General features: G+C 39.4%; 1 protein-coding gene across 3 annotated transcripts in view; it reads right to left on the reverse strand.

Annotated features, from left to right (window-relative positions):
- The window catches only part of TAOK3 (TAO kinase 3), a 413,079-nt gene that overhangs the window by 210,085 nt on the left and 175,399 nt on the right, over nucleotides 1-27,595 (reverse strand). For all 3 annotated transcript variants that reach the window (XM_089677299.1, XM_089677309.1, XM_089677316.1), the window contains 3 exons: nucleotides 21,286-21,453; nucleotides 18,430-18,636; nucleotides 6,155-6,289 (listed from right to left, as the gene is read on the reverse strand). In XM_089677299.1, the coding sequence (XP_089533425.1) occupies nucleotides 6,155-6,289; nucleotides 18,430-18,636; nucleotides 21,286-21,453 (510 nt within the window). The remainder of the gene's footprint in view (nucleotides 1-6,154; nucleotides 6,290-18,429; nucleotides 18,637-21,285; nucleotides 21,454-27,595) is intronic.

A 27,595-nucleotide genomic window follows, 5' to 3' on the forward strand; every position in this document is an offset into this window, starting at 1 on the left:
ACATTCAGTTAAAGGAGAAATATAGCCAAAGCTCTTTTGTGTATACTTCTGCGGGGGGATCACAGGAGTGCGTTTAGTTCTGCACTCCTGTGTCACAGATTCAGCCAACAGTGGGCTAAAGCCCACTGTCAGCTGACATCACAGAGCCAGTCCAGACTCTGCAAGGATCCCAACAATAACAGTCGCCAGCTCTTTCCTCACCGAAGACTGAGAACTGAATGAACGGCAGGGGATAGCTGCAGCGTCAGATCGATGCTGCAGCCATCTAGATGATTATGTATATGTGTTTTTGTGAAACCATACTTTTTACACAACCTGAAATCATGCAACAGCATCTACAGTCCCCTGTACAATCTTGAATAGACAAGTTCAAAATCTTTTAGTGCCCCATACAAGCTCAGGTTGGGTATAATATATGGGTACCTTAATACTCCACTAGACTACTACATGCAATTTACATCTTACAATAGCTACACACATTTCAATTTCCATGGCTGTGCAAGGCCTATTCTCATTTAATCAGATCTATGTTGAAACAAAGTTTCATCTACGCTCAGCTAAGGCAGCTCATACATTAGTCTGTTTTTTTTTAATTCAACCAACGTTCAAGAAAAAAAATGGGCCCAATACTTGATGTGCATGGAGGAATCCTCCCCGCTGTGTCATTGAATTCTGACAGGAGACTTCCCCGCCTTCAGAAAACACGGATTGGCGCTGCAGGCTATAGCCTTCAGTGCTTATCGAGCAGAGATTTTCCAACAGAACAGAAGTAGATCAGTAGATAGACTTCCGTTCAACCACAGTGCCCACACATGGATCAAAGTTTGTCCGGACCCTGCTGAACTGTTTGAATATCAATCCAAGTATGTGCAGCTTAAGAAGATGCCAAAGTTTAAATTCCAAAGTATACTACATATGCTATTAAGCAGAATTCAGTGAGTCCTACGTATAATGTCAACAGTATTAGACGAGGGCTGCAAAAGAACAGCTTGCCACATGACAAGAAGCACAGAACACTCAAGCCCTAAAAGATGTTCATACATGACCCACATTTTTACAAGTAGCGCGAATAGATTAAACACTGCATGCAATAACAATGAGCAGGGTTAGGCCTCATGCACACTGCAGCTCAAAAAAAGCTGCTTCTAGAGGCATTTGAGCTCTGCTTGTAAACTCCCCTCCGTGTTAAAAAAAACTTTTTATGGGTCCATGCACACTGGGCTTAAAAAAACTCCAGTGCACATTTTTTTGCCTGTAATTTCCCCTGCCATTAAACTCCTGAAAACACATGCATGGACACACAGGGTAACATGGAGGGGAGTTAACAGGTAGAGAAAAGTAAAAGCACAAACCGCATGTAGGCGCAGCTTCTTTGAGGTGCAGTGTGCATGAGGCCTTACGACCAGCTCACAACACAAAATGCACTACAGATGCGTTTTTGCTCACAGTTCATACCACACTCCATTCCTGTGCATTTTGATGCATTTTACAGTGTTCCAGTTCAGTTCTGTGCAGAAGATAAGCAGTTTATGTTCTACTTTATTTCTGTACCAGACAGCACTGGAACTGACTGCACTGGTGTTTACTGGGGTCACTGGAACACATGGAAACGCTGTGCATGCATTTTTGATGCAAAAATGAAGATAAAAAAAAAACAACGGACTGCATCTGGTGTGAACGAACCCTGACCTGCACTGTCCCAATTGCACAACCAGCCTGTTACATACTCCCTGTAAGCTTTAATGAAGGTTTTACTAACAGTTTGCCCAAAAACAAAACTTGTCTGTTGGGGTATTCTAGAATATAAGTAGGGGTAAACAAATGACTACAACTGCCCATAAAGGTTTTGCTCACTTGTGCATGCAATATGGCAGGACAGGACAACAAAATGATAAATGACAATAAACAGAACAACAGAGGACACAAAATGAGCTCTAAAAAAGTAGAATGGTATGAGAATCAAATCATAATTGAGCCATTTGTTGGAATCTGAACATTTAGCCTTTAATAAAGTGCATTCTACTTATGAAAAATTTAGCTGGAATGTCAGGAAATCACAGGTCACCTGATGTCAAAGAGTTGCAGCTTGAAGCTGTCAGAGCACCCTGAGACAACTGGTCCCCTGCTGTCCCTCTGTGAGGACATCAGCCTCTTCTTTCTAATGAAAGGACCCCGCAGCAGGCCATAAGTAGAACTGCCCAGGTCATGCAGGCAGTGGATGTGGACAACCAAAGGAGGACCCTTTTAGGAGGAAGTAAACAGAAGAGAAGACCCGGGCTGACATCACCATGCAACCATGATTTCAGGTAAGGAGTAAAAAAAAACAAAAAGAAAAAAAGGAGAATAGACTCTTTGCTTAGTGAATGAGATGAAGCTGTGCTGACTTTAATTATCCAATCTGGAAGAGCAAAAACTTTTTTTTTTTTTTTTTACACATTTTCCATGTATATGGTTGCGTACTCAGAGTGAACACAGCTTCAGCTTACTCGCTTTGTAAAGTGAACATGTTCTAATCCATTAGTAAATCAACCCCAGTATTGTTGGAATTTAAACACTTGGCAAGCCCTGGCTGTTGGGCGTCTGGTGAGGTCAGACCATCTTACTATCTCAGCAATGCCCATATTTCTATTATGACAGGTTTTAAAACATTATTACAGGTATTATCACAGCAAGTAAATGATCTTCTGGTGACAATAAAATAATATATGCCTGAATTAGGGTCTGCCGCTCCAGTTTCAATGGGCATCTTAAGCCCAAAAGACACAGAAGAAAACTATTGGACCGATAACTTTTTTAAACAGTGGTATATTTAGCCAGAAATGGAATGTGTTTTGTAACACAAAAGAAGACAGTTACTAAAACCAAGATGATGCAAAAATAATGAGGAATCTGATCACTGACATAAAACTATAATATATAAACAAACATTCTTTTCATTTCTGTGGCCATTTTGTCCTACACCTTTTAAGATCTCAAACGCTATATTTTGCATTTCTTCTTATTAAAACCACAGAAAAGCAAGCGTATTTTAAAATGAGAGTGATGTCACAGGACAGACTGCCATACAAAAGGAAACAAATCTGCACAAATGCATTAGAAAACAACACATATTAGGGACTTTCTGTATGTACAATGAAAATAACCATATGACTGGTTCACAATACTGGAACTCAATGTAAAGTTTATGAGCACCAGAAGACAAGCCACAACTGCCTTTTACAAAATTACTACAGCAGGCACATGGCCAGTCTTTCAAAGTCAAACTCAGAAGGTGGCCAAATTCCAGAGGCTTGGTTGCTACTGAGCTTAAAGTTGGGTATAACCCACTGGACTGAACGGGAAAAAAACCCCAAAAAAACACTGATCGCTGTACCAGCGCAAGTGATGCTGGTATGACGATCTCCCCGGTTGTACAATTGTATTCTGATAGAACACATTGATCAGCATTCGCAGCCATTGGGTGTGAGACTGGCTTTGTAGAACAGACAGCTGCACACATGGGCCGAAAGTCGGCCCCTTCCTGCTGAGCCCATTGATTTTGGCCTGTGTGTACAAGGCTAAAGGTACTGCTGCTTCTTACTACAAAGCAAGTCTTGCAGTACTGACAACATCACCTTCTGTAATCTCATAACCCTGTTGGCTTTTTTCATTTACCAGAATTTTCTGAAGTCTATAGTGCTATGGCTACTCCTATTCGCCTTCTGCATAGGAGTATAAATAATATTAATAATGTGAAGGCCAACAGAAAACAAGTTACTCTACCTTTCAGTATATTAGAAGGCCATCAGTACCCAAGCAAAACTGAAATATGCTGGTGGTGTGGCCTAAAATTAACCAGACATCGCTTAAAGTATAACTAAGCCCATCGCTCCCCCCAAAAAAGTTATGCATTGCAGCTTTGCAAATCTCAAACGATGGTATCAACTTTTATAGCCATCTTTCAAAAACTACACATTCACCCTCACCCATGTAGTTAAGGAGAGGAAGAGGTCTCAAAATGTTACCGTTTCCCACAACTCCTGACTGAACACCCACCCCAATTAGTTTGAGGACACCACTAAATGAAGGCAAGACCCTACTGGGGATCCAATCACTGAAGTCAGATATTTTAAGAAAAGACCATACCATTCAACAAGCAAACCCCCCCCCCCCCTTTCCACCACCACTGATTTCTCAAGTGTGCTCCTGCAAAGGTTATTTCCAGAAGCATTGGCCTACATGTGATACTTCAAAAGAAGCTCAATTTTAGTCAAGTATATAGTTGTAGGTTAAATATTTGTATGAATTGTTACAAGGAGCTGCATGCTCTGGAAAGGATCCACTGCAATATGGTGTACAACTAATGAGAACCAAGAACCAGAAATGATTTGCTCACAACTACCTGCTAAAAATAAAATAGCTGGGCACATGAAATGTTCTGAAATATTAGGCTAAATCAGAAGGCAGTGGTACAGTCATGGACCATTAATTGGATTTGCTGTAGATCAACACTGCTTCAAATTTGGTACATAGCATAAGGATGTTTACATGCAACAGACGTTATGCAAATGTATGATGGGGCCACACAATACTAAAGGCACTCTCCTTATTTTAAGCCTTGCTTCTTCATATGTGCAGTCTGAGATTGGATGACTCTCTATGCTAAAATTTTGTCTTTTTACATGAGTAAGCATTTTTTTCTTTTTAGCAGAACCCTATAATTACCTTTCTGTCTTTACATATGTATGCACTGACATAAGAGATGTGTCATTCAACAGGAACTTCAGGGGATTAGAGAATAGGAAAAAATAAAAAAAAATGGTTCCTCTGCTATGATGACCATGTTGTTATTGCAAAGAGCATCTTGTCAGATGAGGACTGAACACTACAAGTGCATGTTCATGTTAACGGCTTTTCATGCATTATCAAACACTGCCATGTACTCGTGTATGGCATATGCCAGGGTTTGGAATATCCAGCAACATATCTAGAAATTGGATTTGTACTCTTGTATCAACCAGCATCACTGGATGTCGACAAAATCTGGGTCTGCCCCTTATTCATAATTGTAGCATTGATAAGCACGGCAAGAAACCCTACTGAACAATTTTGGTGTGATAAAAGGTTTCAGCCTTGCACTGCTAATGCATGTCCATAAAGACATTACATACATTTTACACAATGCATATCTACCTATATATGAATATATAGCCATATATACACATATGATGGTAAAGGGGTGTGACACAGCCCCCCCCCCTTTTTTTTTGTGCAAGGACACCCATCTATCGAGCTGGGAAAATCTGAGGATTATGCATGTTATAGATATAGAAATACACATGTTATAGGACTGCAACACAGCAGCTGACCCCTAGAATAAAGAACACAGATGTCCAACAGCAACGAGGAGAAATCCATTATTATTCTGTGTTATCACATCACAAACATGTATGCCTTTGGTATAGGCTTCTCAATATACTAGACATACACCACCCGTCACCAGTCAGGGAGGGTCAAGCAGGAAAAAAAAAAAAAAAAAAAAAAAAAAAAAACCTCACCACCCATCAGTAAAAGAGGGAAGCTATACATAGAGAGAAAGGTTTAATCGGAGGGCATTGATACACACAGGTGACATGAAGAAAAAAAAAGGGGGGAAAAAAAAAAGCACACACACACAAAGAGATCCGTCTTTCAGAAGACATCTCCCTGCCCAGCTTCCTTTAATATTGCAGTATGACCACAAATCTGCCATTCCCACAATACCTCTTTGTCAGATTCCCCACACATCTGGGTGTATATATCTATATATATGTGATCACCATCATCACACATATATACACACACACAATATCAAGGGAATTTTGTATTCCATGCACAGGGCTAGAATTCCTCCTTTGCAAGCCCTGGTTGCTATGCCAACAAACATTAAAACATGAACGACAGATAGGGGACGGGGGAGGGTAACCAAGAGATGCAAATCTCTTTTTATGGAGGGAGGGGTGATGGGGTTGAGGGTGCCAGGATGAGGTGAGGGGAAGGTGCAGCAGAAGACGATGGGGGGGTACAGGGAGGAGGAGGAAAGAAGAAGAGGAAGGGGGGGGAGGGGGGATGGGTGATGGCAATGTTGGGGGGGGGGGGTGCAGAATAAAAATAAGGCTAAATATCGCTGACTTACCAAAGATGCTGATTTGATTGTAGCGAATCGCTCGCGGGTCCGGTAATGAAGTGCCTGACTTTGCACTGACTGGGTAGGCCGCAGCTCAGGCCTGGGATCCCTGTGGTCCGCCTCATCCCTTATGAATGCATGATCCTGCAGGAAGGGGTGAAAAGCAGGAGAAAGGAGTGTGGTGTGGCCCCGGCTTCTGCTTCTCTCTCAGCCCTCCGTCCGCGCCAGCACGGCTGTAGGAGATGCATAGTTTAACGTGATTCCCCCACCCTCCCTCCCCCCCCGCTCTCTGCTCTCTCCCGCTGTCTCCTCACTCCCCCCTTCCTCTCCCTCTCTGCTCTCTCCGGTGTGCCCCCCTCTTTTTCTGCTGGCTACGGGCTTTTCTCCCCTCCTCGGTGTCGGTGCGCTGACGATGGATGCCGCCGCCGCCGCCGCGCACAGCCCTCTCTCTTCTCTTCTCCTCAGTCCGTGCGGCTGGCAGCGGGCGAGGGGCAGGAGGATGACAGGCAGCCCATTGCAGCTGGAGCTCGGTGGCGGCGGGGTCAGCTGATCCTTTTAAAGAGATGCTTGTGTGGCTCCACGGCAGTAGCGGCGGCAGCAGCAGCTTCCCCTATAGCTCGTCCACAATCCCATCCAGCCGGAGGAGGAGGCAGAGGAGGAGGGGACGGGGAGGGAATCTATGGAGATATATTTATTTATATCCCACACGTACACACACACACACACACACTCAATAACCCAGTTGCTACACAGAAGAAATCAGGCCGGCAGGCTGCAGCTCTCCCCACTACACACAGCAGAGCCGGGGCACGGGCTGGGGATGGGGGGAGAGCCGTGTGTCGGTGCCTGGCATGCTGCTCCCCCCTTACACCGTCCTCCCACTACAGATGAGGGGGGGGGGGGGGTGTTTGGCTCATTCACTTGAACGCTGCTAGCAGCTCCCTGTGTGCACAAGCGGGTGGCTCCTTTTGTCTTTTAGATGCTCTATTTTTGGGGTTTGGTTGTGCAGTCTCCACCCCCTCCTGGCTGGAACTCGGCTATTTTTTTCCCTTTAATCTGGGTGGCGGCGTAGCGCTGCTGAGAGCGGGCCCGGCCCCTGGCCGCACACCAGTCTGGAGGATGGAGGAGGATGCTGAGGATGGAGAAGGGTGCTGAGGATGGAGGAGGATGGAGAAGGGTGCTGAGGATGCGGCTCCTCCACAGCCTGCTCACTTCTAGCACTTTCCAGCCTCACTCTCTCTCTCTTTTTCATTTTTAAAGAGACAGTGCGGCCATGGAAATCTATGACAACAGCTGTCAGGAAGTATGGGAACTCCCCCCAAAATGGTGCTCCTCCATATTTCCACTCTGATGGAGGCTCTGCCTGTGTCCAATGATGGCAGGAGGAGGACCCCAGGAAGGCCTGCACTCTCAAGGCAGACATTGTCCTCATCACAATCTGCAGTGAACACATTCATCAGCTCTTGGGGGGGTTAGATTGGAAATTATAGGCCGCACATTGATGTTTATTTAATAATGGCGGGCAATAATCCACAAATCAGCTTTCATCAGCACAGCATAGGCCTACAAAATGAAAGAGGAGTCCTGATTGGTTGCCAGGAGAGGACGCATTGGTCAGGAGTTTTTTTTATAATTACATTAATAACAGGAATTGTTTCATTCCTTATTTTGGTGATTACATGTGCAATGTGGGATAAAAGTGTCTATTATGTCTTAAAGCAGAACTAAACCCTCCTCTTCTTTAAAAGTCAAGGAAGCTGCCATGTTAGCCTCTGTTTGATCTGCAGCTGCAATGGTGCTGCACATGTGATCAGTTAGGACACCAGCCACTTGGAGGCTTGACAGCTCAGGCTACAGCACAAACACTTCTGACAGCTGTCATTAAAAGCATGCCTTGGATGGAACAGTTTGAGAAATAAAAGCAATGTGTTTAACTCCTTTCTTTGTTACGAATGTTACAGGTTAATGCAAAACTAATTCCTTCTATTCTTTACACCCAAGGTAGCTGCCATCTTAGCCTCTGTTTGATTGGCAATGGCCAGGGTTCTGTACATGTGATCAGTTATGACACCAGTCATTTGCAGGCTTGACATTTCAGGTGAGAGCAAATGCAACTGATCAGTATTAGTCACAATATGCCTTGAATGTAACAGTTTGAAGAAACAAAGTGGAACTAAACCCATCGATTGAAAGTGGAACTTTACTCATAACTGATTACAAAAAATAATGTTCAGCATTGTCCCTGTTTCTTCTTACTGGAGGCTGCCATTTTCTTGAAACTCAGAGCCCTGAGCAGCAGTTAAAGCAGAACTAAACCCTCCTATCCTTTACAGCTAAGTAAGCTTCCATCTGCTTGATCTGCAACTTCCATCTTGATAGATATATATATATATATATATATATATATGATCAGTTATTACACCAGTCACTTGCTGGTTTGACGGTTTGGTTAACAAAACAAACAAATGTAACGGCATTCCTGGCGTGCTGGGAATGTAACTGTTTTTTTAAACAGTTAAAGCGATAGGTTTAGTTCCACTTTTTTCTTTAGGCTGTCAGCAGATTGGCCTCTACAATGTCAGCACACTGCCTAAAAATGCAGATCAACTGAGCATGTGCAGAGCAGGGTGAGACAGTGTATCACCAGATTTTATAGGTACTGATTTGTAATGTTTTACATAGCTATACCCCCAAAAGGGACCAGCCTGAAGTGAGTGATCTAGCAGGACTCAATTTTTGACTAAAGTTCCACTTTAACAGTTTCAAAAAAACAGTTACATTCTGGCACATTTGCTTATACTCTCAACCACATTATGAAATGGCTGGTGTCATAACTGAAAATGTGCAGCACCATGGCAGTTGTGGGTCAAAGAGAGGCTAAGATGGCACCTTCCTTGGCTGAAAAGGATTAGGAAGGTTTAGTTCCGCTTTAATGGTTTCCCAAGACAATTACATTCACGACAAGCCTCTAGGGACAACAATTGCCACAGGTGTCAGTGTATTTACACTCAACCGAACAACGGCTAGTGTCCTAGCTGGTTACATGTGCAGCACCACTGCAACTCCTGATGTAAAGAGAGGCTAAGATGGCACCGTCTTCAGTTGTAAAGCATAGGGGGATTTAAGCCGGGGACATCAATCAAAATTCAGCCAATTCAGCAGAAACTCACCAAGTTGCAATCCGTGTGTGTGATCCTGGCTGTCTGAAAGAAGCCAATTGTTAGATCAGCTTCTGTTGAACAGTCCTACTGGAAAACCTTAATAGGTCAGAGGTCTGAAGCCAATAGCTGCAGAGCTGATCAGTGTATTCTGACAGCAGAAGAGTCACCACTGTCAAAATACAGTGGCACCGCAGGAATGATTCCAGCATCCACCTTAGTTGTGTGGAAGCAGGAATCTGTTCAGAGCACTGTTTGAATGAAAAAAAAATTGTGTATACCTAGCTTTAGTTCTGCGCTGAAGTCAAATAGTACAAACTTTTAAAGCTGATATGTATTATAATCTGATTGTACAGATTTCTTGAATCTACGCACCTATGTGCGAGTTGCACAGATATTCTCTCTTCAAGATGGAGAGGAGCAAGTAAAGGAATTGCAAGGAGTTTGTGGATATCCCACCTAAAGGGTATTTAGACCACCTTATTTTTAATTGTGGTAAGTATTGCAAGGGGGAATAGGCTTGATATTGCTTGAGTGTTTTTAACTTTATTGGAAAGAATTGTAGCACTGAACTACATGAAGCATCACTTTTTGTGTGGAGTTACTTTTACTTTGGATGCAAATGAATGTATAAATGTGTTTTTTGTTTGCACAGAGCAACACTATTTTTATCATTAAATAAATTGTTTGCACATATATTTGAATGATATATAAAGCCAACACTTCATATTCCTGATATGTGCCTGCTGCACCATGTACTTGTATGAAGATGTATCCTGTTCTCTTTGCTTCCTTTTTGTGTAAAATCCCTTGTGTTCCTGCCAGTCCCTCTGCTTGCCTATTAAAAACTGACCAAATTAGACATGAGAGCAGAGGGTGGTCAGTTTCCTAACTGTGCTGGGAGCTAATCCAATGGCCAGACTTGTGTGGACACACCACTCCACCCCTGCACAACCATTCACTGGGAAGATCAGTGTATTGTGGTTTTCTTCCCCCAGCTCTCTGAGCTCCTTATGCAGCTGAGAACAGAGGTATGTTATTACTAATAAAAAGGGGGGGGGCAGATATTTATAATGTTTTTTTTATATCTATACACAAATGTTTTTTTTTTTTTTTTTTTTAACTGAATGGGTTGTTTTACAAGGTGAGAGTTTACATATTCTTTAGGTATATATAGTAGTGTCGGTGTTCTTTCTGGTATTTATCTCAACTATGGGCATGCCTGAATGGCAATATATTATATGGATCAATTAAAAGATATACAGAAGACTGTTACAGGTAGGGGCAGCATTACAATCAAAGCCTGGCCAGCTCTAAAGTTCTCAAATAAAAACTCCAGGAACGACAGATCACTAAACTGTGGGAAGGGGACAGCAATGGTGTCCTGTACATTAAAGACTGTGCCTCTGATCCAAAGACCCTCCTCTGGAAATTACAGCCCCAACACACTTCCTCTCATGCACAGCATTCTCAAGTGGGCCAGTCATTGGGGTAATCCACATAGACTGCCATGAGACCAGAAACTAAGTCTTACAGACTGTAGCACAGAATAGGGGCAAGGAAAGTTCCAAAATAAAGACCTGTAGGTGGGGTTTCAACCTGACCTAAATTCTACTGGCCTATAGACATAAATGAGTGAAGGTGGCTGTACATAGCTATGCAACATTACTTATGTAAAAAGTGGTGCATTTACACAGACAGTGTCCCAAACACACATTACCTGCATTCAGGGTATTACTCCTGTGCACATGCACCACTTTACTCAAGCAGAGGTGCACAGCTGCTTACAGCCACCTTCTCCCATTTTTGTGTGGCTGTATGCAGTGCCAGGGACTTCTGGGTACTAAACTATCCCTGTGTGTATGTATAACTGTAGTTACACACAAAACTGTGGATCATACCCTCCTGTTCAAAATGAAATTTATTGTAATCAAATACAGATATTAACCAAGTGTCTGCCCATGTCTGTGCAAACTTTACCGCATCAGTGACCGCATCAGTGCTTTCAGACATGGCTATGGTGATTATAAAAAATGGGGGGGCCTGCACAAGCACAGAGGTAACACTGTAGACTATAAAACAGTGACACAGGTCAGGTCATTGCTTTTCTATTTTACAGTCAGTCAGGAGGGGGGTTACATTATTAAACAAATGCAGTTCCACTTTAAAGATTGATAACAGGAATATGTAGTGTGGAAAAAGGGTACGTGTGATCCGGGCAGTATCGGCCTTTATAAAATGAAGGTGAACTGAAGCAACCAACCAGCAATCAACTTCCATTACTACAATCCAAAGAAAGGTAAAATCTGGCATACTGCCCTTTGCATACCATCATTGTTCCTTGTAGTGTCTCATTAAATAGGGATAGAGTTATCCCAATAGACAGAAGTAAAAGATCCCTTTTTTCATTTTTGAATTCTGTTTTATTATTGTAGAACTAATGCCTTTATTAGCTTGGTAATTTTTATGCTTTTGTTAACTTTTTTTTCATAGCTATATATCATTTTTTAGTTTTATTTTTAAGCATGGGAATAATATTTGGCATTCAGAAAGTTTATTTTATTTAAATTTTTATTTATTTAATTTTTTCATATAAAGTTATAAGCATAAAAAACAAAAAATTAGAAGAGGGGGGTTATATTAAAACAAATTTAAAACAACCACAGTGTACCCCATGTTGATGACAATGGTGTGCATTCACAGTGTCAGTTCTGGACGATGTCTCGTCTCTCCCAAGGCATCAGGCAATGATTTTCAGTACTGCTTAATGGAACGTTTCTCATCTACTCATCTTTGCTAGTGATGTGGCAAATTTAAAAATAAAATATACAGATCAAACCCACTGCCCACCATTCTAATAAATTGTTTGTGCTGGTGATATCTTGCATTAATAACTGTCCCAAAAATTTTTTTTTTAGAATCCTAGATTGTAAGCTCGAAAGAGCAGGGCCCTTGAACCCCTCGTGTATTGTTTTGTTACTGTATTGTCTCATGTTCTGTCCCCCACTATAATGTACAGTGCTGAGCAAACCTTTTAGCGCTATATAAATACTGTATAATAATGGAAAATAAGTTTGCTTTATATTTTCCAGTTGTTCCAATAAGGAAAAAAAAATGCTCTGTTGTTTGTTACACTAGAAAAGGTGTAGTCACTGAGCAGTGTTTTAACCAAAGTATTCAAAATTAATTAAATTTATCTGGTCAGCCCTAAATAAAACTGCTTTATAAAATGAAAACCAGGGTTCAGAAAAGTCTTTCAGAAGACAATTGATGGAGAGGGTGAGGCCTTATTTTTGGAAGTATGGTATTTTTGCAAAGCAAAATAGTGGACTGGGTTTGAGTTCTATTGAACACGCCTTACCTGGGCCAGGGTACAATTCGAGGAGAGGGAGTTACTGTTTTTTTTTTTTTTTTAAGTATTTGTGTTATCAAGTTATGTCCTAGATTGTAAGCTCCAAGGAGCAGGGCCCTCCTATCCCTCTTGTATTGAACATTATTGTTGCTGTATTGTCTCCCGTATATTGTAAAGCACTGAGCAAACTGTTGGCGCTATATAAATCCTGTATAATAATTTCTATCACGCCAAAGTATTTTACAGTAAGGGTGTGTTCACAATGGCCATATGCTAAAGAGCTGCATTTTACCATGCCGGTGGCTATCAAGTTTTGGATGCAGTGAGCCTTGATGAGAAAGGGTGGGGGGGGGAGTTAATTTTTTTTTCCAAGTTTATTTGAAGTGCACAAAGTGACACTTAATTCATGTCTCTCCACAGCAGTGCTTTGAGCTGCACTGTGTGGTGACATGTGGTGCCTGTGTGCTGCAGTAAAATGCTCAATGTCTTCATTTAACCAAAGCTTACTGCACCACACCTGCATTGCAGTGGAAAGAAAACAACTGTTTTCTATGTACCCTAGCGGTGACTGGCTTTCCAGTGTGAAAAAACACGGGTAACAGCACTACGTGTAAAGAAGCTCTAAAAAGAAAAGAAAAAAAAAAAAGGGGGGGGGGGGGAAGAAAAAATACCTTTCAGTTTTTTTTATGAATTATCCTAAAAAGGTAAGTATTTAACATATCCAATCATGCTTCTCTTATATTTTTATTTAAGTGAAGACACATTGTTTGCCAATTCAAGATGCAAAATGTTCAAAAAAAATGTATACAATTTTTTTCCCATGTCTTAAAGTTAATAACTTATATTAAGTCTTGCACAGTTGTGAAGACTCCTTTGTACTGAAAGAGCTTACTCTGATTTTACTGAGCTATTCATTGTGTGCATTAAAAGCTGCAGCAGGTCAGATAGATTGCATGTCTGGTAGGCTTCAGCATCATCTAGCTCTTTCCTTCCCTGCCTGACTTTCACTGGACCACCCATTTTCATTCATTGGATTTCAGTTCTTTCAATCATGGAGGCTCAGCATCACTTGTGGCCATTACCTAGGACAGTCAGCTTGCAAATGCAGATTGACATCCATGCACAAAAGTATATTTTGACAACTCCTCCCAAGACACAGCCCATTGCTTGCATCTTGGCTGAGGACTGGAGAGGAGTACTGAGGCGGGGTTCTGTGACATTTTCAGAAAGTTATGTACAGCACTCTGATGACTTCTCCTACCAGCCACAATCTAACTATACTGAACAGAGAAGTACTGGGTCTAAAATAAGCTGTGTAAGGAATATGAAAAAGTTTTTTTTTTCTTTGTTTACACCTATTGGAAAATGATGTGCTACTGATAAGTCCTGAACTAATACAGTGGTACAAGCATGCAGTCTGCTGAACATATTGATGAATATGATTACCACAAGATAAAAATGGTGTAATTTATGAACAAAGAATTAGCAGTTTTAGGATTTACAACCCCAATTCCAGATGAGTTGAGACGCTGTGTAAAATCTACATAAAAACAGAATGCAATGATTTGCAAATCTCATAAACCCATATTTTATTCACAATAGAAAATAGAAAACGTCAAATGTTTAAACTGAGAAAATGTACCATTTTAAGAGAAAAAAAAAGGCCATTTTGAAATTGATGGCAGCAACATGTCTCAAAAAAAGTTGGGACAGGGCAACAAAAAGCTGGCAAAATACAACCCCATTTCTAAAAAGTTGGGACAGAGCCAAGTTTTCCACAATGTAGCATCGCTGCTTCTTTTTACAACACTCTTAAAACCTTTGAGAACTGAGAAGACCAGTTACTGGAGTTTTAGGAGAGGAATGTTGTCCCAACCTAGCCTAAGCTTATGCTGTTCATTGATGGTGCCTTCTGAGTTTGAACTGAGCACTGATAACAAACAAGAACATCGGTCTCCTCCTTAGTCCAGAGGATGCAGCACCCATGATTGCCAAAAAGAATGTAAAATTTTGATTTGTCTGACCACACAACGGTTTTCCACTTTGCAACAGACCATTTTAAATGAGAGCTTTGGGCCAGAGACGACAGCGACGTTTCTGGATCATATTCAGATATGAATTCTCCAATGCATGATAGAGCTTTACTTTGCATTTTTGGATAGCACGACAAACTGTTCACAGACAGTGATTTTTGGAAGTATTCCTGAAGCCTTGCAGTGATGTCCATCCTTAAACAGCACTGCATGAAAAGCAGGCATGATTCTGAGGGTGCGAAGATCACAGGCATCCAAAATCGTGTTTCGGTCTTGTTCCTTATGCAGAGATTTCTCTAGATTCTCAGAATCTTTTGATATTATGTACTGTAGATGATGATAAATTTAAAGTCTTTGCAATTTTACATTGAGGAACATTATTATGAAAATTGTTAGACAATTTTTAGACGCAGCTTTTCACAGAGCGCATCTTTACTTCTGAGAGACTGACTCCCTAAGATGCCCTTTTTATACCCAATCCTGTTACTGACCTGATGCCAATGAACCTAATTAAATGTTCTTCCAGCTCTTCCTTGTTAGTACCACTTACTTTGCCGACTTTTTTTTTTCTTTTAATTCATTCTTTATGGCGACAAGAACACATCACATCCTTAAATGTCAACCAGGTTGGCAAAAAAACTAAAAAAATAAGGTCTTCACAACAGATACACAGAGAAAATATGGACGGATACCAGAAGGTAATTTCCAGAGTGAGATGGCCCAGAAAATAATGCACATCTAAAGCTCTGTGAGAACAACCGGAGAGCGGACCCTTGTTACAAAATCAGAACATAAAGGATGAGCACTTTGTCAACTTTTTGCTGTCGTGTCCTGAGATGTGTTGCTGTCAAATTTTTTTCTTAAAATAGTACATTTTCTCAGTTTAAATACTTGATATGTTTTATATTTTTTATTGTGAATAAAATATGGGTTTATGAAAACGGCAAATAATTGAATTCTGTTTTTATGTAGATTTTTCATTGCGTCCCACCTTTTTTGGAATCGTGGTTGTACCTCTCAAAGCACAACTGCATTTTGACCTTGTACTAATCCCCTATATATCCTCTAGAGGGTTCCGTGGAACCCTAAGGTTCCTCCAGAGGTTGCCAGGGGTTCCATGAGCAATTTTTGCCTCTCATGTAAGTTCCCCCTGACACCATTGATCTTTTTAGCAATCTGTAAGTGGGTAATTCTTCCCAATGACCACAAGTGTAAGGAGCATTCTTACCTCTGACCATCACACTAATGTATGATGAATTGTAGATAAAGTCATTTTTAGCAGGGGTTCCCTGAGACCGGAAAGTTATGTCAAGGGTTCCTCTGCGTTGAAATGGTTGAGAAAGGCTGCTCTAGAGGGTGTTTCTCTATTTATAGAATAACATATACAAGGACACCAGTCATTTTTTAAAATCTATGCCTGCACAAAAAAGCAATATGCAGTACGGATTGGGGATTTTTTTCTCTATACCACAGGCCTTATGAAACAACGTATCTGCCATTCTATCCACAACACCTTATTTCTACTAAAAATCTACTGGGAATGGCCTCCTATGTCAACTATTCTATTTTGTGTGTAAGGGGCCATTACTCTTTAAACCCTGGAATTAAATTTTTTGCATTGCAGAATTGCAGTCAAAATATTAAAATCCTGCAACAAAGCATTTACAAAAAATGGTTCCAAAAACATCTATAGGCTAAAGTATGTAACCTGCACTAACAGAATCCTACCAGTTGCTATAAGCAACAGCTCAAATGTTCTTTGCACTAATCTTGTTGAAAAGCAAAAAAACAGACATTCATTGATTTTAGTGTTTTTACTTTGCACAGAAATATTTGCCATTAAACAGAAATACTTCTCTGAGCTTTTGGTTGTTTCACCTTACATCTTTTTCTTCTCTTAAATCAGAAGTGGGGCTTTAAGCAGTTGTTCTGTTTTTCATTGATCTCATTTTTATTATTCAGATGTTTCTGGGACTTTGTTATTTTAAAGATTAACTTTTATATAGTAGTTAAGGGCATGTTTAGGCATAGTCATTATTTCATAGATGCTAGGAAAAGAGGACGTATTGTTCCACTTTGGCATTTATAACTGATGTTAACATACAATAATTATTTTAAAATTGTCAGTTTTCAAAATTATAGATCACTTTTTTACCTACTATAAAAGTAGGCAATAGTTTAAATCATTGCCTTTCAAAGGCTCAAAAGTATAGAACATGAAGGAGCAATCAGTGAATTGGGTAAAGTATATAAAATTAGGTTTGTCACAATATGTGTAGATGAGTCCATTTAATACTTGCCAAATGGTTTGATGTAAACAAATGGAGGGTCAGTGAAAGTGATGAATGCAATTCTATTGTACTACAAAGCATACAGCAGGCAACAATTCAAACAATTGTTATTTACTTCTCTCCTGACAACAATGACTTGTTACAACCCCCCCAAAAAAAAGAAAAAACGAGCAGGCAATTGTCATCAACATGATTTCACATAAAGGCAATTAACCTTGATTTGTCATGCCACATTGCAGTAAAAACAAATGTTTTTTTTTGTCTTTGTTTAATCTTTTTGTTAAGTGTCATGTTAACTTTATTAACATGGAAAATGTCAAAAGAATATAGTTATAGTCTAAAAATGGAAAACTGTTTAAAAACATTTGAATGATACAAATTAATGCAGATTAACATAATGCAGATTAACATAAAATCACACCAGAATTAAAAGGTACTTGTCCTTGGAAAATCATTTTTACATCTTCCCTCTGCTATTTTTTTTATTTTAGTAGTATAAATAAATACAGTAAGAATGGCAAATGTAAGTTTCAATAATTGGAAAAACTATTATTTTACATTGACTGGAAACTTACAATCTTTAAATTCCCCCCTTCAAGGTTTTATTTTATCTATTTAAACAAGGACAAATTTTAAAAGGACTATAAAATTGCTACAATGCAGATATGTGCTAGTTTAAAAAAATGCAGAATTTGCATCTTCATATTTTCTATTTACCAAACTAATTATATTATTTTAATCACAAATTCAAAGGCCATTAAAGGGCTGCACGAAATACATCATGGTAAACTCACTCTTGTACACTGTTGCTTTTATTTATTAGTTTAATGCAGAGTTCATTGTTTATATACTCGTAACCATAGTCTGAATTGTTTTACTGTGATAAGTATGCTGGGATCTGGCCATTTAAGTAGGAAAGGGAAAAAAGTTTATGGTATTAAGAAAACTTTATTGCTGAACGAACACACACACACACGAGCACACGAGCACACGAGCACACACACACACACACACACACTTTAAAAGTAATATGCCCCCTCCTCTTGCTGGAGATTTTGATATTGCCCAAATGAAGAAAATGATACTGCAATGGTTCAGTTTACAGTTACGATGGACAAATATGTAAGTAGGTGCATACATTGCATTATATTCCATACCAGCCTCCTTGCTAGTAGGAATCCAGTATGCAACTAATTTTAACAGATTAATAATAAAAATACACCTAAATGGCTGCCTAAGTACCACACAGATATGTCTATATAGATTTAAATTTAAGAGAAGATAGGCTAACATTAAGGAAAAAAAAAAACTACATTGTAAACCCTTTACACTGATAAGTAAAAACTTAACAAATGGAAATAGTAAACTATCCATAGGATAGTTTGACAGGATAGAAAAAAAAAAAAAAGAAATCTGACTGCAATTTTCCCCACTGAATGGACTCTCTTACCTTTTTTGGAACCAAAGAAGAGGTGGAATCATAGCTGCAGCCATAGCTTGGAACCAAAATCAGCTCTGGACTCATGTCATCCATTACTTCCTGCATGCTGTTCACACTGCTGCTCTGGCTACCCGTACTGACCGACATGCTTGGTATGGAATGATTGCTGCCAAGGCTGTCCATCTTTGCAGTCAAGTTGGTCCCGTGTTCACTGTCCTATAAATGTTGCAGAGTAGTTTGCAAACATTATCACATGCACATGATACATAAAGAAACATCATGTTTTCAAAAATTTCTAATGATGAAAAGCTGACAGCTCTATGCTATATCAACATGGTATGTCAACATACCATTTGTGGCTGAAATGCATTACCTATGTAAACTTTTGTTTCATTGCTCCCTTTACACTTAGGCCTGGTTCACAGCAATGCGTTTTTTAGTGCTCATTGCAGAAATGCACTACAGTCCATTTAACATGGTTTCCTATGGGACATGTTCACATCTATGCTTTTTTGAGCCACTGTGCTTTTGGAAAGGGTCAGGGACTTTCTTTAAACCCACAAGTAGCAATTTTGGTTTAATAGACTTCAATGGAGACGCTGCAGAAAACGCATGCAGTGTGTTTTTGGCACGTTTTGACAAGTTGCCCCCCCCCCCCCAAAAAAAAAGCATAAAAAAAGCGTCAAAACCGCATGTGAAAAAACGCACCACATGCGGACAAAAAAACGCATGCTGCTTACATATATGTAGTAATGCTTGTTTTAGATGTGTACTACTACACGTTTATGTGCGTTTCATATGCACATGCATGTCAGGCTTTTCCTGTTCGTTACCTATGCAAAATGAGTGAACCCTTTAGAAAAGGGATTTTTCATTGTGTAGTGTAAAAATACACAACCATGCATGTGTCATGTTAACCATTCATTTTAATGGGCCTGCTTAATGCACAGCAATGCAGCATGCGCTTAATTTAAAATACACAAAGGCTGGCTATACATTATACAAATTTCCTTTAGATTTACCTTCAACTATGTAGTGCAAGGGTCCTCCTGATAGCATACAAACTGAAAGTGTTTAGGTTTGATCTGGGTATATGGTTTTGGTAAAGCTAAACTGAAAATTGTTCAAGAAAATTGTAGAATGTATGACCTAAGCTGTAGTTTAGATGCATGAATTTTACTTTAGGACAACAGATATGCGTGAACAGGGATCTAATACAAATTTACAGTCGTAAAAAAAATTGAAGACCACCTTACATTGACTGCTAATGTTCAACTGTTGACAATACATTCTGTGGCACAACAATGATTCTTTTTGAGAGGGATAATTATCAAGCGCTGTAATAATTATGTAACATTCTCAGCACAACATCAAATACTGTAGAAAGCAAGGGCAACTTAATTGTACAATTTATAAAACACGGAAACTATAAGATCTTAATATGCCTCGATAGGGTGCACATATAGCAAATCTATTATATAGAGCATATGAAAATTTGTTGTACATTATTTGATTACACAATTCCAAAATAATGTTTATCAATAGATCGATTCAAAGAAAATACATTTTAAAAGGTATGCAAAATAGGAAAGCAAATTTAGCTCTCTGCACAAAACTACACTGCACAATTAATGGTGATCTTCTGCTAGTAATTGGCAACAAATACAAATTAACCAAAATATTGATCAATCTCTAAAATAATTACTATTCTAAAGCTCATAGTATTAGTATCTAAGATGCAATAAAAAAAAATTGCATGCATTAAGTCACCAGGATTGCACACTAAGTTTCCTTTTTTTTTTTTAAACAAAATAAGTCTACGGTGGGTTCAAATGCTGTAGTATCTTACCTTAAAGTACCACTATCATGAAAATATTGTATTCTGATAACTGTACATGGCTAATACAAGACAGCTTTAATAATAAGTTTTTCCTCCATGTTTACATGCAACCAAGCAGTGCAGCAAAAGTGACAAGTGTCAGTTTTGGGACAAACTAGCATGTATTTACAACAGTTGACTCTTATTTAAAAGATAAAATGTTCTTTTAAATAAGAAAAAAAAAAAAAGGGGTAGTTGCAAGGGATCAAGGTCCCCTGGCTACGTTATAGTTTGTCCTACCCCTTTCACATACAATATTTTTTTGTGATAGTGGTCCTTTAACTGAAAGGAGGATATCTCTTACTCTAAAAACCTACTGATTGTACCGTTCGTGCTAAACTCTCTAATTAAATGGTCAACAGTCTATACTACATCTGGGCAGAAAGCCAGACCCATAAGTAATCTCTCACATAGTTTTTATTGATTCGTCATGAGATGTGTTTGCAAGTGCCTAGAACATGGTGGCTAAACAATGAAATGGGTGGCATTTACATCTATAACTATGTGGTTTTATTACATCTATGTAGTCATATATGCAAGGTTATTTTGAATCCAAAACAAATTTTATTTTGTCTTATTCCAAGACCATTGCGAACCTTATGCCAAGTGTCTGTGATGTACAAGGGTATCACTTGTGGCACATTAGCAGTTTTAACGTGATTATTAAAAAAAAAATACTAACAATATTGACCATTGTATGGGTATTTAAAGGGGAAGCACAGTAAATTTTCAGCAAATACATAAAGTAGGCTGTAGTTGTTTCCCAATGCAACCAAAATGTTTATTTGTCATAGTTCTAAAAAGTAGTAAGTTGTGCAGCAAAATCAGTATGATATAGTGGAGGAATGGGCATATCAACAATATCTGCAGGTATAAGCTACTGTACTGCTTATGAGCTATTCTCAGACTGTAATGAACATTAGAAAAGAACATTGGTGACATTTTGAATATTAGCAGACAATTTTTATATGGCCTCTTTGTCTTACCTCATCATCTTCCTGAGACTCATTAAGTGGACCATTGCGGGATTCTTGGAAGAGAATTTTTTTCATTTTCCTGTATTGCAGATTGTCTAACTCCCTGACAGCATCCTTAGTCCTCTGTATTAGATCTATAAGGACCCGTGCTGGCCTCTCTCTGCGTACAAAGTCATGCTAGTATATTAAAAGAAAAGAAGACACAGACCCTTGTGTTACTAATGATAAAAGGATGGGAAATATATATCTCTGCTTAATCAACAAATTATAAAAAAATAAATAAATTAAATGTACACCAATCAGCTATAACATTATGACCACTGACAGGTAAATTGAATAACAATGATTATCGTTTTACAATGGCACCTGAAAGTTGATGGGATATATTAGGCAGCAAGTGAACATGTTGTCCTTGAAATTGATGGTTGAAAGCAAAAAAAAAAAAAAAAAAAAAATGTTCATCGCAGTTTGTTGTGTATGGGGCTGTGTAGCTGCAGACCGGTCAGGGTGACCATGCTGACCCATGTCCACAGCCAATAGTGCTTACAATGGGCACATGAGCATCAGAACTTGACCACGTAGCAATATAAGAAGGTGGCTTAGTTTCACGAATCACTTTTTCTTTACATCATGTGGATGGCCGGATGCATCTACCTGGGGAAGAGATGGCACCAGGATGTACTACTGGAAAAGGTAAGCCGGCCGAGGCAGTCTGACACTTTGAGCAATGTTCTGCTGGGAAATCTTAGTCCTGTCATTTATGTGGATGTTACTTTGACACGTATAACCTATCTAAACATTGTTGCTGACCAAGTATATCCCTTCATGAAAATGGTATTCCCTGATGGCAGTGGCCACTTTCTGCAGGATAATGCAGTCTGCCACACTTCAAAAAATGGTTTGAGGAACACACACCAAGTTCAAAATGTTGACCTGGCCTCCAAATTCTCCAGATTTCAATCCAATTGAGCATTTTTGCAATGTGCTAGAAAAATAGGTCCAAACTATTTAGGCCCCACCTCACAACTTACAGGACCTAAAGAAGCTGCTACTTTAGGATTGGTTCCATATACCAAAGCATACCCTCAGAGGTCTAGCAGAGTCCATGCCTCAACAGGACAGGGTTGTTTGGGCATCACAAAAGGAGACCCGATAATTATTAGGTGGATGGTCATAATATCATGGCTGATCAATGTATTGTTTACATTAAATGGACTGGATCTAAACTCAGAAAGAAGAAAATACCTAGTCAGTAGCTTCTCTTCTGGTACACTGCATCTACTGACCTTCAAGTGGTTCTAATAGTACCCCCAAACTTCCTCTTCTCAAGTCTCCTGCTTACACTTATGTCCCCCACTTGCAGAGTGTTCCCAGAGTAAGCTGCTTGTGCTAGGGGACACGCGTGCGTGTCCCGGAGCAAGCTCTGTGAATCCATGGGGCTCAGTCCTGTCCCCGCTCCCTCCTCATTGGCTGTGACTGACAGCAGCCGGAGCAAATGGCTCCCTCTGCTATGTTTCAGCCATTGAGGGAAGAGAGACCTGTGAGAGCCAAGGCCCCTATGCACAGCGCTGGATCGAGATCGGGCTCAGGTACTTATTACGGGAGCTGCGGGGGGAGCCGCACACTGAAGGTTTCTTACCTTCATGTATAAAATGCATGAAGGTAAAAAGCCTTCACCCTTTAATCTGAAGCCAAACCATGAATTTCCTTTGTATATGTCACATAGCTTTAACCAGATTTTGTTTTAGTGTGGGTAGAGTGGAAAATGGTTAAAACCCCCGTCAGAGTTTCTTCTTTTTTTTTTTTTTTTGTCATCGGTATCTCATTGGGGAAATTGCTGCTCATATTCTGTATCAAAGCCATTGCAGGAAGCAAGATGAAAATTCTGTTGTCACCAGAATAGGTGCCCATAATGGAAGATTTCTACTCTATTTTGGTTCCAGTAATAACTGTAAAATTATGGATTTTCTACCACTTTCTGTCCCGGTGACAATGATCTCCAGAAGAATATATATATATATATATATATATATATATATATATATATATATATATATATATATATATATATATATATATATTTATATATAAATCTCACCAAGACAAAGGGGCTACAGGGCCTATTCACATCTGACCATTCAATTGCACACACGAGTTAAGGTATCCCATTCCTTTTTTAAACAGACAAACCCAACCAGCACATTTTTGTTTTTTGTAACACGGTGCACCCCAAAACACAGTATGTGCACTGCAGTGCTGATTTGTTGGCACCTTCTATACTGTGCATTGAAGTGTTAGTATAAATCAACTCTAAATGAACTGCACTGCAGCGCATCACAGAGTGTCATGCATTACAGTAAAACCTACATTTGACCATGCATTTAACACATTGTTTATGTTTCAATGGACCCAAAATTATTTGTTTCCTATTTAACAATCTTCTTTCACATGGTTTCGTTTGTCTGTTTTTCATCCATCTGGTTTTGGGATGAAAAACGGACATCAATGCATCTCTATGTGCTTATGGATGTATATGGATGACGATCTGTTTCTGTGTGGGTCCATTTTTTTTCCATTTCCTTTTCCGTTTAAATCTGCATGATTTAAATATTTGGCATGCGTTTAAGTATGTTCAATTCTGCTTTTATGTAACAATGTTGTTTTTCTCACCTAGGATTGGTTTCTTCCAGAACTAAAAAATGGATGTAGACTGATGTAAAATGAACTAAACGGAAATGAACTGAAAGTGTAAACGAATGTAAAACTAAACTGAAGACAGATGTGAACACTGATGTAACCTGAATCCATTTTCTGGTAGCAAAAATATTTATTGATGCTTCAATGTGATTGAATACATTTTGATCAGTTTTTTCTCAGCAAAAAATGTGACTGAACTGATGACACCCTTGTGAAAGGACTGAAATAACAGAATAGAGCGTGTCATTAGGTTTGTGTTGTAAAAAATAAGGCATTGGTTATCCTTTAATATGGGTATCAGTTTAAGTTCACCTTTGGGAACAGGTTACATGTTCCACACCTTTTAGGATGTAACATGATCCCAATGCTACAGCCGCTGCCCGATCTCCCCTTCCCTGTGACAGAAGTACAGGAAAAAGTTCTCCCTACTAGCTGTCACTTTTTAATAACAGCATGGTTGTAAGGGCCCTGCCCACATGGCCGCGTCAGTCATTCACAGTGTTCTGTGAATGAATGAACTAGAAGTCCCCACAGCTCTAGCAGCTCTCAACTTGTAGTTCTCAATGAACTACGCAGGCCATGGTAGTTCATTGAATCTTCCTGTCAGTATATCTGCTTGCCCGTACATCTCGTATCGGCAAGCAGATATATTGACAGGACTGCAGGAGATCTGCTGATCGCTGGTGCAATGCTTTACAGGCTCCTGCAACCAAAAACAATAAATGCACATTTTTTTACCTGCAAAAAAAATATGCATTTAATATTTTTGGTCAAATGGTGAACTTATCCTTTAAAGTAACTAATACTTACAGAAATATGGAATTGGTTTCACCGACCTTCTTAACCACTTGCCGTCTGCCTGCTGTTTTTAAATGGCAGGGCGGTGGCACTCCAGGGGCGGGTTGCAGTTCATAAACGGCACCCGCTATTTCTAGTTGTGCGCGCTCCCTGGGAGCGCGCAGCACCGCGATCCGGTGCCTGCATGTGACACAGTGAAACACCGATCGTCGGACGGGACCTCTGTACGAGGTCCCAATCATGTAATCACTGATTGGTCAATCAGTGATCACATGCAAAGTAGTAAGCAAGATGTCACTTCTGACATCATTGCTTACTACGTGTGAAATCTGTGAATGATCACAGAGGTCACATGGTACAAGACTATTCACAACAGCCTTGTACCATGTGAAAAGCTCTGACCAATCACAGCTCACACAGTATTTCTCAATGGCTGCAAGAATGCAGACAGAGAGAGAAATGATTGCTTTTACATCCTCTATGGGTGTAAAAGCAATCACTGTAAAAAAAAAAAAAAAAATCTTTATCACCCCCCACAAGTAGTACAGTGTCACCATGGTGACACTGTACTGCTAGGGTGACGGTATGTAGAAAAAAAAAATATATATAAAAAAATAAAATAAGAATGTAAAAAAAAAAAAAAAAAAGTTTAAAAATTATAATTTTTGGTTATAAACTAATTTGGCGTATTTTTTTTTTTATTATTTATTTGCAAAATTTTATAAGAAAAACACTTTTTTCAAAATTTTTGGACATTTTCATTTATATAGCAAAAAAAATAAAAATCCCAGCGGTGAATAAATACCACCAAAATATAGCTTTATCTGTCTAAAAAAAATGGTGAAAAATTCATATGGGTACAGTGTTGCATGACCGCACAATTGTCATTTAAAGTGTGATAGCGCTGAAAGCTGAAAATTGCCTTGGACAGGAAGGGGGTAAAAGTGTCCGGACAGGAAGTGGTTAAAATACTAGCTGCCTACTTACAGTATGTCTGGATTCAATCATTTCTGAGTCACTGAATTGGGCAGATAAATCACTCTGGGTTGGAAAATGGTAGGTGTTGCACTATTCTAAATACTGTGTATGGCTGTCCTTTGTCTATAATTCACCTACCTGAGAGCTGCAACAGCATCCTGGGATATTGCACTATTTTTGTTACTCTGCCTACAATTTTTCTTTAACTTTTTGAAAATATTGTAATTTATTTAACTTAAATAAAACAACTTCTGCAAAATATGACAAACTGAAAATGTGCATTTCTTAGAAAAGTACTGAGGTTCAATAATGTAAACAGAACATACAATATATTTTGATGAAGTGCTATAAGAACCCAAATCAAAAACACATTCTAAAAATTCAGCTGCAGTCTTCGAAGTCTTGCATTGTTATGTTAAAGAAATTGGCATTAATCTACAGTGTGAAATGCTATCTTGTAAAGATTATCTAAAATAGATATAAAGATGTATGTAGAACAGAAAAATGTTGGGAAGTGGCCAGGGAAGGAACAGTCCTAGGGCAATGAAAACAAAGCAACATTACTCTATCATTGCCCCCTAATAAGATCTATCCATCCATCCATCCATCTACCTACCTACTTAATGATTATTACCCCCTAATAAGTCTCTAGCTTACTAGCTCTCCTCTCATTTATTAGTAAACTTGGAAGGTCAGCAGTGCTTTACTGATACTTGCATATGTATCTTTCCATACTTCGAGAGTTCTTTAACCGTAACCTCCCTAGCGATCTGATTATGTCCATATTTCTGTGCTGAAAGCGGTACTTTTTTGCATGGAAATATGTAGTTTTTTATTGTAGGCCTGTAATTTTTAGGAATAACTCACTGAAATCTGTCCGAACAAGTCTAGTAAACATCCCGGGTATGATAAAATTTGAAATACAAAATCATAAATTATAATATAATAAATAATCATAAAAAAATATAATAATAATACATTTAATTCAATAATATAATCAAACCAAAAACACTGAAATTTGAAATATAGCGCAAAGTTCGCACATCACTGAGCAAAGTCGCAAAATCGTTTTCAGTGTCTGATGATGAATTTCCCCACAAATCATTATCACTCAATTCTGCAAGTGGTTCTGATTTACTATCGCTGTTCTCTAGCTGGTCTAAAACCGCTGTTGACCTAAAGGGATGCTTTTTGGACACCATGGACTTTTCTCTGTTTTCAGGCAGAAAGAACAGTAAAAATGCAGGCAGGGCACAGGACAAAGCAGTAGGGACAAAATGATTGTGAAATGCTTTGAAACAGTAAAGTTTTACTATGTGATTTTAGTGTTAGTGAATGTCACTTTTTAAATTTCCCGCCGGTTCCGGCCCCCGTACGTCCCGATGCTCGCAGGGACTGGAACCCTAAAGACGGATGCCAGCATCGGCCAGAGATGGCCGGGGACGCTGCAGGGGACACATTGCGGGAGCGAAGGACAAGGTAAGTGATCGAGGGAATCCCAGAGCAACGTTGCAGGGTAATCCCGAGTGTAGCTCGGGGTTACCGCTTTTGGCACTGATAATTAACCCCAAGCTACACTCGGGGATACCGCCAGGGAGGTTAAAGTCTTACTAAACCCATGACCCTGCATTCACTCTATGTGGTCTCTCATAGTACACACTACATGGAAATGCAATTATTTTTGTAAATATAAACTGCTAAATACATTATCTCAACAGCATTTGGGGCAGTCTTGTGACTTCTATCACTGTCCAGCAGAGCACTGGTTAAAGCTTGTAAGAGGAGTTTCCTTTCTGCTCTAGGAGGATGCAGAATCCCTGACCCCTGTCTGGACAGTGCTGATTGG

Source organism: Staurois parvus, unplaced genomic scaffold (assembly GCF_062004578.1).
Source record: "Staurois parvus isolate SC_StPar_1 unplaced genomic scaffold, SC_StPar_1.0 ptg000014l, whole genome shotgun sequence".
Taxonomy (NCBI): Eukaryota; Metazoa; Chordata; class Amphibia; order Anura; family Ranidae; genus Staurois; species Staurois parvus.